The sequence below is a fragment of the Microcebus murinus genome, chromosome 23, assembly GCF_040939455.1.
Source record: "Microcebus murinus isolate Inina chromosome 23, M.murinus_Inina_mat1.0, whole genome shotgun sequence".
NCBI classification, from domain to species: Eukaryota; Metazoa; Chordata; class Mammalia; order Primates; family Cheirogaleidae; genus Microcebus; species Microcebus murinus.
In genome coordinates this window covers 24,031,266-24,045,715 of record NC_134126.1, presented here as the reverse complement: position 1 = coordinate 24,045,715, position 14,450 = coordinate 24,031,266, and the positions used below count along the sequence as shown (strand labels likewise).

The window sequence follows — 14,450 nt, the reverse complement described above, 5'->3', positions numbered from 1 at the left end:
AGGCAACATAAACAGAAAGATGGATATTCTAAGAACCAAAAAGAAATGATAGAGATAAGAAATGATAGAGATAAGTACTGTACTCTATTTATTAATACCATAAGTTTACATTATCTGTTGACAAGATGAATCATCTGTCTGAAATGGCAGGCAACCACAGCTGCAAACCTCAATCTACAGTACATATCAAGCAATTCAAGATTTTCTTATAAGGTTAAGACTTTTCTCTGCTTCTTGGGAGCACTTCCAGCATCACTAGTGGCAATTAGTGTGAGTCCCATGGTGTTGTTATTCAAGGTTTATATTATTGCACTAAACACAATGAAAAATGCACAAGAGATCCACAATGAGAATTTTAAGAGATCACTTTTTACAGGGATATGTAATTTACTAGAGAGATAAACTGCTCACATGATGCTTAGTGTTACACAACATTTTAAATGGATACTTGCAACACTAAAGTTCACCAATAGCAACAGAAGGTGACTACAAAATTATTATAGCAGTATTAATATATAGCGTGTACTGCAGTTAACTATGTAATTATGATTTAATACTGCATCTTCACATCTGTTTACATTTCTCTCAACTGAATGGCACCATATATAGTCTGTGTTCGTGTGCATAAGTTTTGATAAATTTTAACTTTTTATAATATATTTGTGTGTATTTTATGGTAGTAAATAATAAAACACACTAGTCTCTACGTATATTTTATGCATTCATGACATACCTTTTTCTTAATTTTTTTCAATATTCTAGGCTATAAAGTTTGTCTGCAAGCTTCTTCAAATTGTCACAAACCTCCAAAACTTTTCCAATAAACCTCCAAGAGATAAAAAAAATATTTATTGAAAAGAATCCATGTATAAGTGGACCCATGTAGTTCAAACACATGTTGTTCAATGGTCAACTGTACATCCAACTTCTCAGAAATGATGCAAGAAGAGAGTAGAGTGAAATATTTAAAGAGTTAAGAGAAAAACAAACCCACCAACCTAGAATTCTATACCCTGTGAAATTATCTTTCAAAAGTGAAGGAAAATAGACTTTCTGAGCCAAACAAAAATTGAGTGAATTTTTGCCAACAGACCTGCCTTGCAATAAATGTCAAAGGAAATTCTTCAGAGATTTAAAAAAAATGATGTAGGTCAGACACTCAGATGTACACAAAGGAAGAAGATCAGAAAAGAAATAAGGGGCAGGGCAAGATGACGACTAGAAGCAGCGCTGGCGTGCTGCCCTCAGGACAGGACTGAAAGTTGCAGGTGGATGCCCACCTAGAGATGGGCCTTCTTGGAAAGGGCATCCTTGTGAATCACCTGAGAAGCACGGGAGGAACATTCAGAATGAAGAAGGTGAGGGGTGATGTCCACTGGGCAAGATGAGGAGGTGCCTGGGGGAGGCACCCTCACGTGGGGAAGGAAAGGAAGAAGGAACCGTGGGGCTCCACCTGTGGGCACTGCACCCCGAGCTGTGAGGGGGCCCCTCCCCACCACCACCAGCACACCTCTGGGCTGATCAGGGAGCTGCTCGGAGTCTGTGCAGCCATACTGCGCTAGAGAGCAGGCCCAGCAGGGACCCGGTGGCTTCCCTTCTGGGGTTGTTGCGACTGACACCCTTCCGAGCTCTAAGGTCCAGAGTGCCAGGTCTACACAGGGCTCGGCTTTGCTGCAGCGGCCTCCGCATCACCCCGTTGGGCTGGGAAGGGAACAAGCAGAGCAGAAGCTCTTGCGTGCTCCCTAACTGGGAACCGAGCAACCTTCCCCACCCCACGGGGCATTTGAGGAGAATGAGCACCCTACACCGCCCACCTGGCCGGGGAGAGCTCCTGCAGTTCAGGCCCCGCCCAGAAGCCCCGCCCACGTGATCCCCACGCTGCCACCAGCCTGGTGGTGCTGCCCCCTAGCGGGAAGCTCTGCCTCCGCGGCTCTCGGTCCGCTGTCCCACACCGCAGCTCCCGCGCTGCCTCCAGCCCGTGGCTCTAAGGCTCCTGCTGCCCCTGGGCCTGAGGCTGTGCCCCTGGGCCCCAGATTACTACAAAAACTTCTACTCTCACCAACTAGAGAATGTAGAAGGAAATGGATACATTCCCGAAACACACAACCTCCCAAGCCTCAGTCAGGACTAAATAGAAATCCTGAACAGACCAATAACAAGTAACAAGATTGAAGCGGTAATAAAAAGTCTCCCAACAAAAAGCAGCCCTGGACCAGACAGATTCATAGCCAAATTCTACCAGACCTACAAAGAAGAACTGGTATCTATCCTACATAAATTATTATTCCGTAATATCAAAAAGGAGGGAATCCTCCCCAACTCATTCTATGAAGCCAGTATCACCTTGATACCAAAGCCAAGAAAGGACACAGCAAAAAAAAAAAGAAAACTACAGACTAATATCCCTATGAACACAGAAACAAAAATCCTCAAGAAAATACTAACAAATCAAATTCAACAGGACATCAAAAAGATAATTCACCACAATCAAGTGGGTTTAAAGCCCAGAGATTCAAGATTGTTTAACATATGCAAACAAATAAATGTGATTCACCACATAAACAGAAGCAAAAAAAAAAGGCCATATAATTATCTCAATAGTTGCAGAAAAATTATTCAATAAAATCTAGCACTGTTTCATGACAAAAACCTTCAGCAAACTAGACATAGAAAGAACAAACCTCAAAATAATAAAAGCTATATATATGACAAACCCACACCCAACATCATACTGAATGGGGAAAAGTTGAAAGCATTCCCCCTAAGAACTGGAACAAAAGTACCCACTATCTCTACTTCTATTCAACATAGTACTGGAAGTCTTTCCCAGAGCAATCAGGCAAGAGAAAGAAATAAAGGGTATCCAAATTGGGAAAGAGGAGGTCAAACTATCCCTGTTTGCTGATGATATGGTCTTGTATCTAGAAAATGCTAAAGACTCCATGAAAAGATTCCTAGAATTGATACAAGTAATGGGAGGGCATAATTAGGAATATTTTGTTATCATAAGGTACTTAAACTACCCATGAAGGAGAATAGTATTATTTGAAAGGGACTTGGATTGGTTATAAATGTATATGACAAACTCTAGGACAACCACTAAAAAACCTTTAAAAAAAAAAATAAATAAATAAATATATATATATATATATATGTTTTGCTGTTGTTGAACTGGGGTCTCAGCTGGTTTCAAACTCTTGCCTTCAAGCAATCTTCCCATCTCAGCCTCCCAAAGCACTGGGATTACAGGTATGAGCCACCACACCCAGCCCCAAATAAGAACTATAAAAATGCAATGACATAAATTGCTCAATTAAAACCAAAAGAGGCAGAAAAGGAGTGCAAGACAGTGAATAGGAAACAGTAACAAATACCATAGAAATTAATCCAACTATATCAATACTTACTTTAATCTTCAATGGCCTAACTATAGCAATCAAAGACACAAATTGTCACAGTGGACGAAAAAACAATACCCAACTGTATGTTGTCTACAGAAACCCACTTTAAATATGGAGATACATATTGCTTAAAAGTAAAGAGATGGAGAAAGACATACACCATGCCAACACTAATGAAAAGAAAGCAGGAATACCTATATTGATTTCAGACAGAGCAGCGTCACAGCAAGAAAAAGTTATCAGGGATAAAGATGGGGAATTATTAATAAAATGATAAAAGGGTCAATTCTCCAAGAAGACATGACAATCTTTAATGTGTGTGTATCTAACAACAGAGCAGCAAAATATGTAAGGCAAAAAAACTAATAGAACTGGAAGGAGAAATAGATGAATTTATTATTATAGTTGGAGACTTCAACACCCTTCTATCAGAAATGGACAGATCCAGCAGGCCTAAAATCAGTGAGGACATAGTTGAACTCAATAATATTAATGCCATCAATCTGCTGAATATAATGAAACATGTATAGACTCCTTCACCCAACAATGGCAGAATACTCATTCTCTCAAGCTCACATGGAGCATTCACAAAGATAGATCCCATTCTGGGCCATAAGATACACCTTAACAAAAGAATAGAAATCATACAATGTATGCTTTGAAACCACAATGGAATTAAACTAGAAATTAATTAGAGAAAATAGCTAGAAAATCCAAAAATATTTGGAGATTAACAACATGCTTCTAAATAACACAGAGTCCAAAAAAGAAATCTCAAGAAAAATCAAAATATGTTTTTAACTAAATAAAAAAGAAAATACAACTTAAAATTTGTGGCATGTAGCAAAAGCATTGCTTAGAGGGAAATTTCCAGCTTTGAATGCAAGTATTAGAAAAAAAAAAAAGAGCAAAAATCAATAATCTAAGCTTCTGCTTTAGGAAACTAGAAAAAGAAAAACAAACTAAATCCAAAGTAAGCAGAAGAAAAGAAATAACAAAAATTAGAGAAGGAAGCAATAAAATTGAAACCAGGAAATCAACAGGGAACATTAACAAAAACAAAAAGCTGGTTCTTTGAAAAGATCAATAAAAATCAATAAGCCTCTAGCCAGGCTAATTAAAGCTTACTAGCCCCTGAGATGAGACTCAGGTGTTTGCCTTATATTGGCAATCAATAAGCAACTACTTACGCCAGACAAGTAGACAAAAATATTAGCAGCATTTCCTTTCTTTCATTCAATCGATCAATTTTTTTTAACCCTTTGCACTCGGATGTCGAGTGTGGATAATGTCAAGTGGATAATGAGAAAAAAGCAAGGGAGTGCAAAGGGTTAAAAAACACTACTGAGCACCTACTATGTGACAGACACTGTTCTAAGAGCTTAGGATGTATCAGTGAACAACAAATAAACTGTATAGTATGTATGCAAGAAAACAGTAGATTAAGAAGAGGACTAGGAGTTGGGTAATTCTTCTTTATTTTGTTACAAATATATATATAGATATCAAATACTATTATTTTCTTCCCTTTCTTATTCCCTTATCATATAACATAAGGTCTATTAATAATAGGTAATTTTATATCACAGTATCTAAATTCAGGACATAAAAGAGTGAACCTCACCAAGGACTTTTCGTCCTCTTTGGGGGAAAGGGTTGGCACGTTTTCCACTGCACATAGGATAACTGTATCATGTTAGGCAGAAGTATGATTTTGTCATTGTCTTATTTAGAGATTAATTATGGCTTAAAGAAAAGCGTATGGGTGTCAAGTTGATAAGAGGGTGAACTGTAATAGTTCCACTTGTCAATATGAGTAGGCCATCATACCCACTTATTCAAGCAAACACTAATCTAAGTGGTCCTGTGAAGATACCGTATAAGCTGTGATTAACATCTACAATCAGTTGACTTTCAGGAAAAGAGATTACCCTCTGGAATCTGAGTGGGCCTTATCCAATCAGTTGAAAAGCCTTAAAAGCAGAACTGAGGTTTCCCTGAGGAAGAAGACATTTGCCTGTGGACCTCAGCGTCAGCTCCTCCCAAGGGTTTCCAGTCTGCCAACCTGACCTACAAATTTTGGACACGCTTAACCAACCCCCACAATTATGTATCCATCTCCTAATATATAAACATCCTACTGGCTTTGTTTCTCTGGTATAACCCTGACTGATACTGGTAGCTACAGAGAGAAAATGACATTTGGGCAAAGACTTGCAGCCAAGCCTGGCATGTACAAGGAACAGCAAAGAGGCCAGTGTGACCAGATAAGAGTGAGCAAGGGGGAGAGAAGCAGGAGAGGAGATTGCCTTTTTTTTTTTTTTTTTTTGAGACACAGTCTCACTCTGTTGCCTTGGGTATAGTGCAGTGGCGTCATCATAGCTCACTGCAACCTTAAACTCTTGGGCTCAAACGATCCTCCTGCCTCAGCCTCTAGAGTAGCTGGGACTACAGGTGCATGCCACCATGCCTGGCTAATTTTTCTATTTTTTGTAGAGATGGGAATCTCACTCTTGCTCAGGCTGATCTTGACCTCCTAACCTCAAGTGATCCTCCAACCTCAGCCTCCCAGAGTGCTAGAATTAAACGCATGAGTCACCACACTCAGCCATACTTTATTAACCATAAAAAGCAGGGAAAGTGCAGGCTAAGAGTTGAAAGGTCTCTTTCAGTATTTTTTGTGTTTTTTGGTTTTTTGTTTTTTTTTGAGACAGAGTCTCACTTTGTTGCCCAGGCTAGAGTGAGTGCCGTGGCGTCAGCCTAGCTCACAGCAACCTCAAACTCCTGGGCTCAAGCAATCCTACTGCCTCAGCTTCCCGAGTAGCTGGGACTACAGACATGCGCCACTATGCCCGGCTAATTTTTTCTATATATATTAGTTGGGCAATTAATTTCTTTCTATTTATAGTAGAGACGGGGTCTCGCTCTTGATCAGGCTGGTTTTGAACTCCTGACCTCGAGTAATCCATCCGCCTCGGCCTCCCAGAGTGCTAGGATTACAGGTGTGAGCCACCGCGCCCAGTCCTTTAGTATTTTTTGTATCATAAGCCAAGCCCACATCATGACTAAAAAAGAAGCTGCCATCATACAAATGTCTCTCCTTCTCTAACAGGATACAAATGAACAGTCCCCCTCCCCACTATTGGCAAAAGCTTCTGGCTGCTACAAAAAGATCACCTGCAGTTAACTCATTTGACATGTGGTGCATATATGCAGAGTACCCACTGTGAGCTGCAGCATGCTGGGAGTTTCTCCCTTAAGGGTATGGGACCCTGCAGCCAGGTCAGTGGGGGCCCCGCCATCCAAACATGGATCAAGGAATGGCTGGCCACCTTCAGGCAGAGGGACAGCATATGTTGTCATCTTTGTGTAAGATAAAAGTTTGCTATGTGGAGGGTAGGGTCTCTAAGTAGCCCCACCAAAGTCTAGTTGAAGAAATAATAACCAGACACCACCCAAAGCAGATAATGGTGAGCTGGGAGCATTAAAGCTGATAAAACACCTCATCAAGGCTTCCCAGCTTCTCATTTCTCTCTGCAAAAGGGAGAATGCCAAATTTTCCATGCTACAAAAGTTATCAGAATAACAATAATTTTAAGGATATTTATTAACTTGGAAAGATGTTCATGATTATGTAAAATGAAAGAAAGGCAACACAACCACATCTGTTGTACACACAGATTCTTAGAGGCATCTCAACTTCATAAATATTAACATGTGAAAAAACCGAATTTATTCGTCTTCAGGAAATAGGATATACACAAAGAAAAGAGTTAAATGTACACAAAAAATATGGAACAATGCTATGTGGTCAGTGGGATTACAGGTAATTTTTATTTTCTTCTTTCTGCTTCCTGCATCTTCTATTACTATAATAATATTGCTCAAATAACAAAATTATTTATGATTTATAAGTAAAAACTCTTTCATGTATGTGAAGCACTTCCAGCTTCTTCCCAACCCCTTCAAAAAAGTGATCTGACACTTGCAATCTCAGGCAAGTTGGAACAGAGCTTTTCCAGCCTACTCTTACATATGGGAAAGCACGGAGCTCAAAGGAGTTAAGTAACTTACTCGATGTCATACATTACATCGTGGTTTGCAATCCAGCCATGACAGGAGTCTGGGGGTATCCTAAAAGTCCCCTCCAAGACAGCACACTAGCTTTGTGCCATTTCCTCAGTCCATGCACCCCCTAGAAATGCGCCCCAAGATGAGCTAACCCCTTGCCCTTACCTCTGCCAGGCGCGAGTGCTTGTGGACATTCTCGCCTTTTTGCACGCTAGGAGCCAGCTGCTGCAGGACACCCCTGCTGCTTGTCAATGCTCTGGTCAGCCGAGCAAACTTCCCCCAGCCTGAAGCATGTGGAAGAGTGAAAAGACAGGGTCAACCACATCCTGAAGGAGCACAGACATTCACATCACCTGTCACAATGTCAGAAACCGACCCTCGACGTCATCATGAACTCCCGTGAGTCACTCACTCCGCATCCCCTCGAGCAAGACTCACTGCTCAGAAAAGCACCTTGACACACTCAAAAGTGTGTAGCAATTTGCTTTTCCCATGCACTTCCATCCTATCCTACTCATAGCTTTGTGGAGTGTGTAAGGCAGGTTTTAGCATCATTGTACTATTAGGGAAGCCAAGGCTCAGAGTGACTAGACAATGAGAAAGAGTCTGGAACCCAGATCTCTCGACCCTGGCCCAAGGCTTTTCCACCAGGTAATAACAGACATTAGAGATGCTTCTCTGCCTTGGTGACTTGGCTCAGGCTGTTCCCGATCCCCCTGCTGTCTGACCTTCCAGAAACTGAGCTGGTTCTGCGTTTTAAATGGACAAGCTAGTCAAATGTCCATTCCGTGATTACTTTATCTGAGGCTAGGGGAATAAGAAATGAATTCAACCCCCGGGGAGGTGGGAAAAGCCCCAGCAGGTTTTAGTCTGCTTCGGGATGGGGGAAGGATGGTTCGTGACAGGTCATTTACTGAGAATCTAAGATGTCTGAGCGATCTTGACTGCTTTTAAAGGCCCCCAAAGACAATCGTCCATTTTAACATCCTAAAACCCATCTGCGTCGAAGTTATGACCATGGCAGTCGCCCCATGAGACCTTTGAAAGCCTGTCAGGGTCTTCAAGACAAGGCTTCGGTTTCAGGAGCTCCGAAAACCACAAGTATATAGCAAATAAGCAGAGCATGCGACTATTTTTACATAACAGCTAAAAGCAGAACTAGGCGATTTTATTTTTTTATCCTTTAGAGTTTACAAGCATTCAGCACCTTCCAGCAGAAGTCTCATCTGCTAAATTTTCCCCTGGAGCACCTTTCCGAGACAGACTTAGAATCCAGAGGACAATAGAGTTAAGCAGAAAAATGGCCTTTATTGTTTTTTCTGCACAACCTTTAAAAATCATGATCTAGATTGATTTTTGTCAACATAGCAAGAATAGCAAATCAGTTCTTTTTTTTTCTCTTTTAATCTTATTCCAGAAGTGCTGGGCTTTAATAAAAAGCTAGTGGCGCTTTCATCTACCCTGATGCCACGAAGCAGAGATGCGGAACTGCTGGAGTCAGCTTGAAAAGAGATGTGTAGCGGCTGGACTGTGGGGGTCCATTAAAGTTAACAGGAGGGCATAGCACATCCTCCACGGGGCTCTTTGACATCTCCCCAAATGCACCACTTAGGAATGTGCTGTGGGAACTGTGAAGTTAAGATTTCTTAGAGTCTCATAGTCAGGCTCTGCTTTGGCCCAAAACAAAGCTGGAATTGAATTCTGCAAAGCTTTTCAAGAAGAGCAGAAGTTTATTTTTCAATCAGGTAGAAAACAGTCATACATGCAAATATCCTCAAGGGCTCAGCGTCCACCCTACGACTACCACGACTGCAACTCACACTGTTGGGACAATGATGAGAGGGAGAAGCCAGGGCAGACACCTTAGACCCCACCTGGGAGGGAGCTCAGGGCCCTGGTCCATCAGCTGATATAGCATAAAAAGATGAAAAGGAAGATCCTTGGACCACTGGACATTTCCCTGTGCTCAGACCGGCCTCTCACTCTCTGGCCTATCCCCGATTCTCTTTCCAAGAAGCAGCTCTTGAAGGAGCTGGCTCTCAGCAGGCTGAGCAGAGGGCGTGGGAGGCCGAGTGGGTGTAGGATGGGAAATGAATGGGCAGTGTGAAATGTCAAACTTCCACCCAGGATGGTAAGCTCTGCCTGTGCTGAAAGAAGGAAGTTCTTTCCCAAATTCCCAACCCCGTATTTTCCTCTCTGTTCTACAAATACTTGATGATAGCAGTCATGCCTAGCCAGATAATAGATTCATTTATTCATGTATTAATTCTATAAGCATAATTACTATGTACCAGGCACTAGAGATACTAGCATGAATAAGAAATTGGCCTCAGACAGCACATACTCTAGTAGGGAAGACTGACAAATAAATAAAAAAATCATGATATGGTAAGCTAAGTGCCATGACAGAGATGGGGACAGGAAGCTATGACCAAGACCGTCCACAGAAGGCACATCTAATCCAGGCCAGGGAATCAAGGAAGGTTTCCTGGAGGGGGTAACACTAGAGCAAAATTTTGAAAGATGAGTAACAGACTCAAGAAGGAAAAAAAGACATTCCACATAGAAGGAACAGCACCTACAAAGGCAGAAAATCATAAAACAGGGTACTATGTGAGGCCGGGCACGCCTATAATCCTAGCACTCTGGGAGGCCGAGGCAGGAGGATTGCTCAAAGTCAGGAGTTGGAAACCAGTCTGAGTAAGAGAGACCCCTTCTCTACTAAAAATAGAAAGAAATTAATTGGCCAACTAAAAATATATATAGGAAAAAAACAAATTAGCCAGGCATGGTGGCAACATGTCTGTAGTCCCAGCTACTTGGGAGGCTGAGGCAGGAGGATCACTTAAGCCTAGGAGTTTGAGGTTGCTGTGAGCGAGGCTGATGCCAAGTCACTCTAGCCTGGGCAACAAAAGTGAAACTTTGTCTCAAAAAAAAAAAAAAAGAGGTACTATGTGAGTGAAGAGTGAAACATTCAGCATGGCTGGCTGGATGGGTGTGGCTTGCAAAGGGGAGGGGCAGCTGAGAGTGGCCTGAAGTGGTGCTATAGAGGCCAACAGGGGCCAGACTGGGAGAACCTAGGCAGCAAAAACATAGACAGTCTGTTAAGAAATTTGAATTTCATCCTAAAGCCCACAGGGAGCCAGCAGAGTCTAAATATGGTAAGAAGAGACATACATACCAATTTCCATTTCAGAAGGCCAGGACAACAGTATGAATAGTGGACTAAAAAAAAAAAAAAGTTGGCATATAGAAGATAGGTCAGGACCCCAGGCAAGAGACCGTGCAGGCCTAGACCAATGCTGTGGCCTGGGCCGGGGGACAGGGGAGACTTGAGAGCCACTACAGAGGCAGAATCAACAAGACTCTGAAAAACAGCTGTAGAGAGAAAGAAGAGGCAATCCAGGTGGCTCGTGAGTTTCTGGTTTGGGTGACTGGGGTGACAGCTATTCAATGAGGTTAAAAACACACGAAGAGAAAAACAATTTGATGGGAGATAATAGGTACAATTTAGACCAATGATGTCCCTTACAGCAGAGCCATCAGGGAACCATTTCTAGAGAGATTGAAGCTCCCATTGTCCAAAAGGTCAACTGGGAGGGGACAACCCAATGAGAATCTAGCTCAGGATGGTCTTGCTCAGGGAAGCCAGATGGTCATTTTCCACAGTGACAATGAGGCAGCTGACTCGCCCTCCTCCCTCAAGGAAGCCTTTCCCAGATGCCGCCGTACCCTTTGCCTGTCCCCTCTCTTACACCCCCACTTGCGCTATGCAGACTTCTATTAGATCACTGATTATGCTTTATGGTTCTTATTTCCTCACCTGTCTGCCTCTTCTCCCACGTAGACTCAAACAAGCAGAGGCCCCATCTCAGACACTGTCTGTGTCCAGGACATTTCCTTGTGTACAGACATGAGGCCAGATACCCAAAAGATACCCAACAAGTGTGTGTGTGTCACATAAACATGGACACAGGACAATATTTTTTCCTCTCACTTCTCTACTTCTGTCTAGGCTTCCCAGAGATCTAAAGTCCCAAAGATAAGCAGCCCAATTCATAAACTCTGTTTAGTTTTAGGGGGAATTTCTGTGCCCACTCCTCCAATTATATCCCATCGGTAAGTGCAACATCGAACTGAGCTCAAACGAAGAACCCTTGGCCCAGGGTTCTTCCAGCTCTGTCACAAATGTCACCAGCAAAGTCGGCACAGCAGGGCTGTGGGTGCCATGGAAAGATCGAAGGCATCACGTGACCAGGCTAAGGAGAGGGGGTGGGCAGGAGGGGAAGAGGAAAGCTGAAAAGGAAAGACAGAAGGAGAGGCACACAGAGTGCAATCAGCAACCAGCAAAAATGTATTTCCTGGGTCCTTTCTCCATTCTCAGGAAGGACGACTGCTTCCCCCTGCCTTGACCCCACAGTGGCTGAAGTGGCTGCTGGGTTTCAACTGTCTGAGGCACCAGTGAGGGTACTATATAGCCCATACATCCGTCTAGGCCAAAAGAGATGGTTCTGGGATAGGTTAACATTTTAGCTCCTCTGAGAGTAAGTCTGGGAACAATAGAAAAGACAGAGGCCAGCCTTATCGTGATATACAAAGTCATAAATTCTCTTAGAGGAGTTGATGCCATTACCCAACGTCCAGCCGAGAATAGTGGAGAAAGGGTACCAGGATGGACAGTCAGTGTGGACCACTGCCTAAATGTCCTCGAGTCTCCACCCACAATCTCTTCCCTACCAATGTATTACACAAATAACCAAAAATCAAGGATGGCTCCTTCCAGTAGCAGTCACTAAATCATCACTTTTCCGTCATCCTAAGGGATAGAGATAAAATGTTACTACAGGGGGAAGGTCGTGGCTTGTTATCTATGACTTTGTGTCTTTCCCAAGAGTGGCTTATAAATATCCCACATGAAGGCACATGGAGAAGATTGGCAGTTACAACAGCTTGCCAGAGCCTTCATCCTTCAATATTCTAAATCTTTGGCTCTTAAAAATCTCCTCTAAGGTTTTACATTCCTTTTGTTGCCTGATTTTGGCTCAAGTTTAACTCTGAATTTAGAAGTAAATACATGGACCTTTCAAAATGAATTCACTCCTTTAATAGGAGAGATTACTTCATGGGGTAAAAGAGAAAACAAAAGGGGTGACTCATCTTTTGGTGAGCAACATAAAGAAAACTCTGAGCGTTACATTTTAATTCTTCTCTACCCATTTGCCCAGGCCTCCTCGGAAGAGAGAATGGAACAGAAACATACCCTGCAGCCTACTCCCAATTATCTTTAATAACAGAAAAGCAAGAGATAAGGAAAAAATGAAACTGCTGGAGCATCACGGATTCTCATTGTAGCCAAGAATTCCCACCTAATCTCTTATTCAGCCTTTACATACACACACACACACACACACACACACACACACACACACACACACCCCACCTGTTACCGAACAGCAAACCTAGCTTGACTTGCATTCCCTGCCCCATGCCATCCGTGGGCACTGTTTGTCAGAGGGTAACAGAATTAGTCAGAAGGCAGACATCAAAGCAAAGATGAGGAAGTCAGGGGCCTGGATAACTCATAAAAAGGACAGTGAGAACTGATGCATCAAATCAAAGAGGAGGCTCAGGAACCATTCCCAGGACCCCATCAGCTGTGCCCGAGGCAGAAGGGGACTTACTCTGTGTCAGATGCTGAAATAATCCACTGGCAATTATCCCATGTGTTGGCCCCTTTGTGGGTAGTTTGTGAGAAAATGCAATGCACAAACTGGCTTACTATCAAGATGCACTCATTCCACCCAACTCCCCAAGTTAGACATTAAATGGTCATAGAAAACACAGTAATTATAAAGACAATTTGGCACCATTGATTTAAAAGGCTAATTTGATGGTGGGAAGACATCCCATGCAGCTACGCCATGGAACAATTACCTGGGAATTTCCTGGGGTTTTAGATTTTCCACCCTTCCATTCCATCTCAAAAGTGAATTTTAAACAAGCCTGGATCAGCAACACTCTTAAGACTTTTAATGCTGACTGAGGTGCTGTACTGAAAACCCAGCTGGTCTGCTGGAAACGAACTGCTGAGAACACATCCAAGAAGAAATGTCAAGCCAGGATTACAATCCAACCACATAGCTGCGTATTTTCTTGGGTCTAGATTTGATCCTTGCAGCCAGAACTGCAGTTCATAGACGCACAACTCACAAGGCCTGGAGAATTATCATGTCCTTCCATCATAAACATACTAATATAAAATTTGACTTTGACCTAAGCAGACCACCAGAACACAGCGGGCTAGGGGCACGGTGACATGGCACGTGGGGAGGGTCTGAACGTATCTGCCATGGCATTGGAAACGGACAGGCTTACAAAGTCACGTCTTTGAAGAGACATTAAGCATGGTCTACTATAATAGCAGGATTCCTATATTAAGGGCTAAAGAGTGTGTGTGTGTGTGTTTGTGTGTGTGTGTGTGTGTGTGTTTGTGTGTGTGTGTGTGTTTTAAATTTTTACATATCAAGCCACAAGCTATTCTTATTTCACTGACAAAGAGAATTAATATCTGGTTTTCTCAGGTAAGAGGGAATAAGGTAAGACTGTGTGTGTGTACTCATGAGGGTGTGTGTGTGTGTGTGTGTGTGTGTGTGTGTGTGTGTGTACTAAAACTTGTCAGCAAAGAAATACATCATTGAGGCAGGTTAAATGAAGTGGAACATTTTATTGCTGGAAAATAAACCTAAGTGAGTCTCACTACATCACTCTGATTTATCTCCTTTCAAACTTCATGAGAATCAAAGGCAGGCACCTAGGTGGCAGGAAAGGAGCATTCTCTGTTAGGTATGCCTTTCCTACTAAATAACACTTGCACATCACCTACAAAGGTGTGATAAAAAGAAAACATGTGACTCAACCAAATCATATATCTTAAATTTTTAAGAGAAAACTTGCAAAACTGAGTGTCAAAATATCCAA

At 42.4% G+C, this 14,450-nt stretch overlaps 1 protein-coding gene across 4 annotated transcripts in view; it reads right to left on the bottom strand.

Annotated features, from left to right (window-relative positions):
* KCNH1 (potassium voltage-gated channel subfamily H member 1) overlaps positions 1-14,450 on the bottom strand; it is a 322,315-nt gene that overhangs the window by 269,518 nt on the left and 38,347 nt on the right. For 2 of the 4 annotated variants that reach the window (XM_012781689.3, XM_012781690.2), the window contains exon 5: positions 7,638-7,756. The exons of the other annotated variants lie outside the window; for them this stretch is intronic. In XM_012781689.3, the coding sequence (XP_012637143.1) occupies positions 7,638-7,756 (119 nt within the window). The remainder of the gene's footprint in view (positions 1-7,637; positions 7,757-14,450) is intronic. 4 annotated transcript variants of the gene reach the window in all.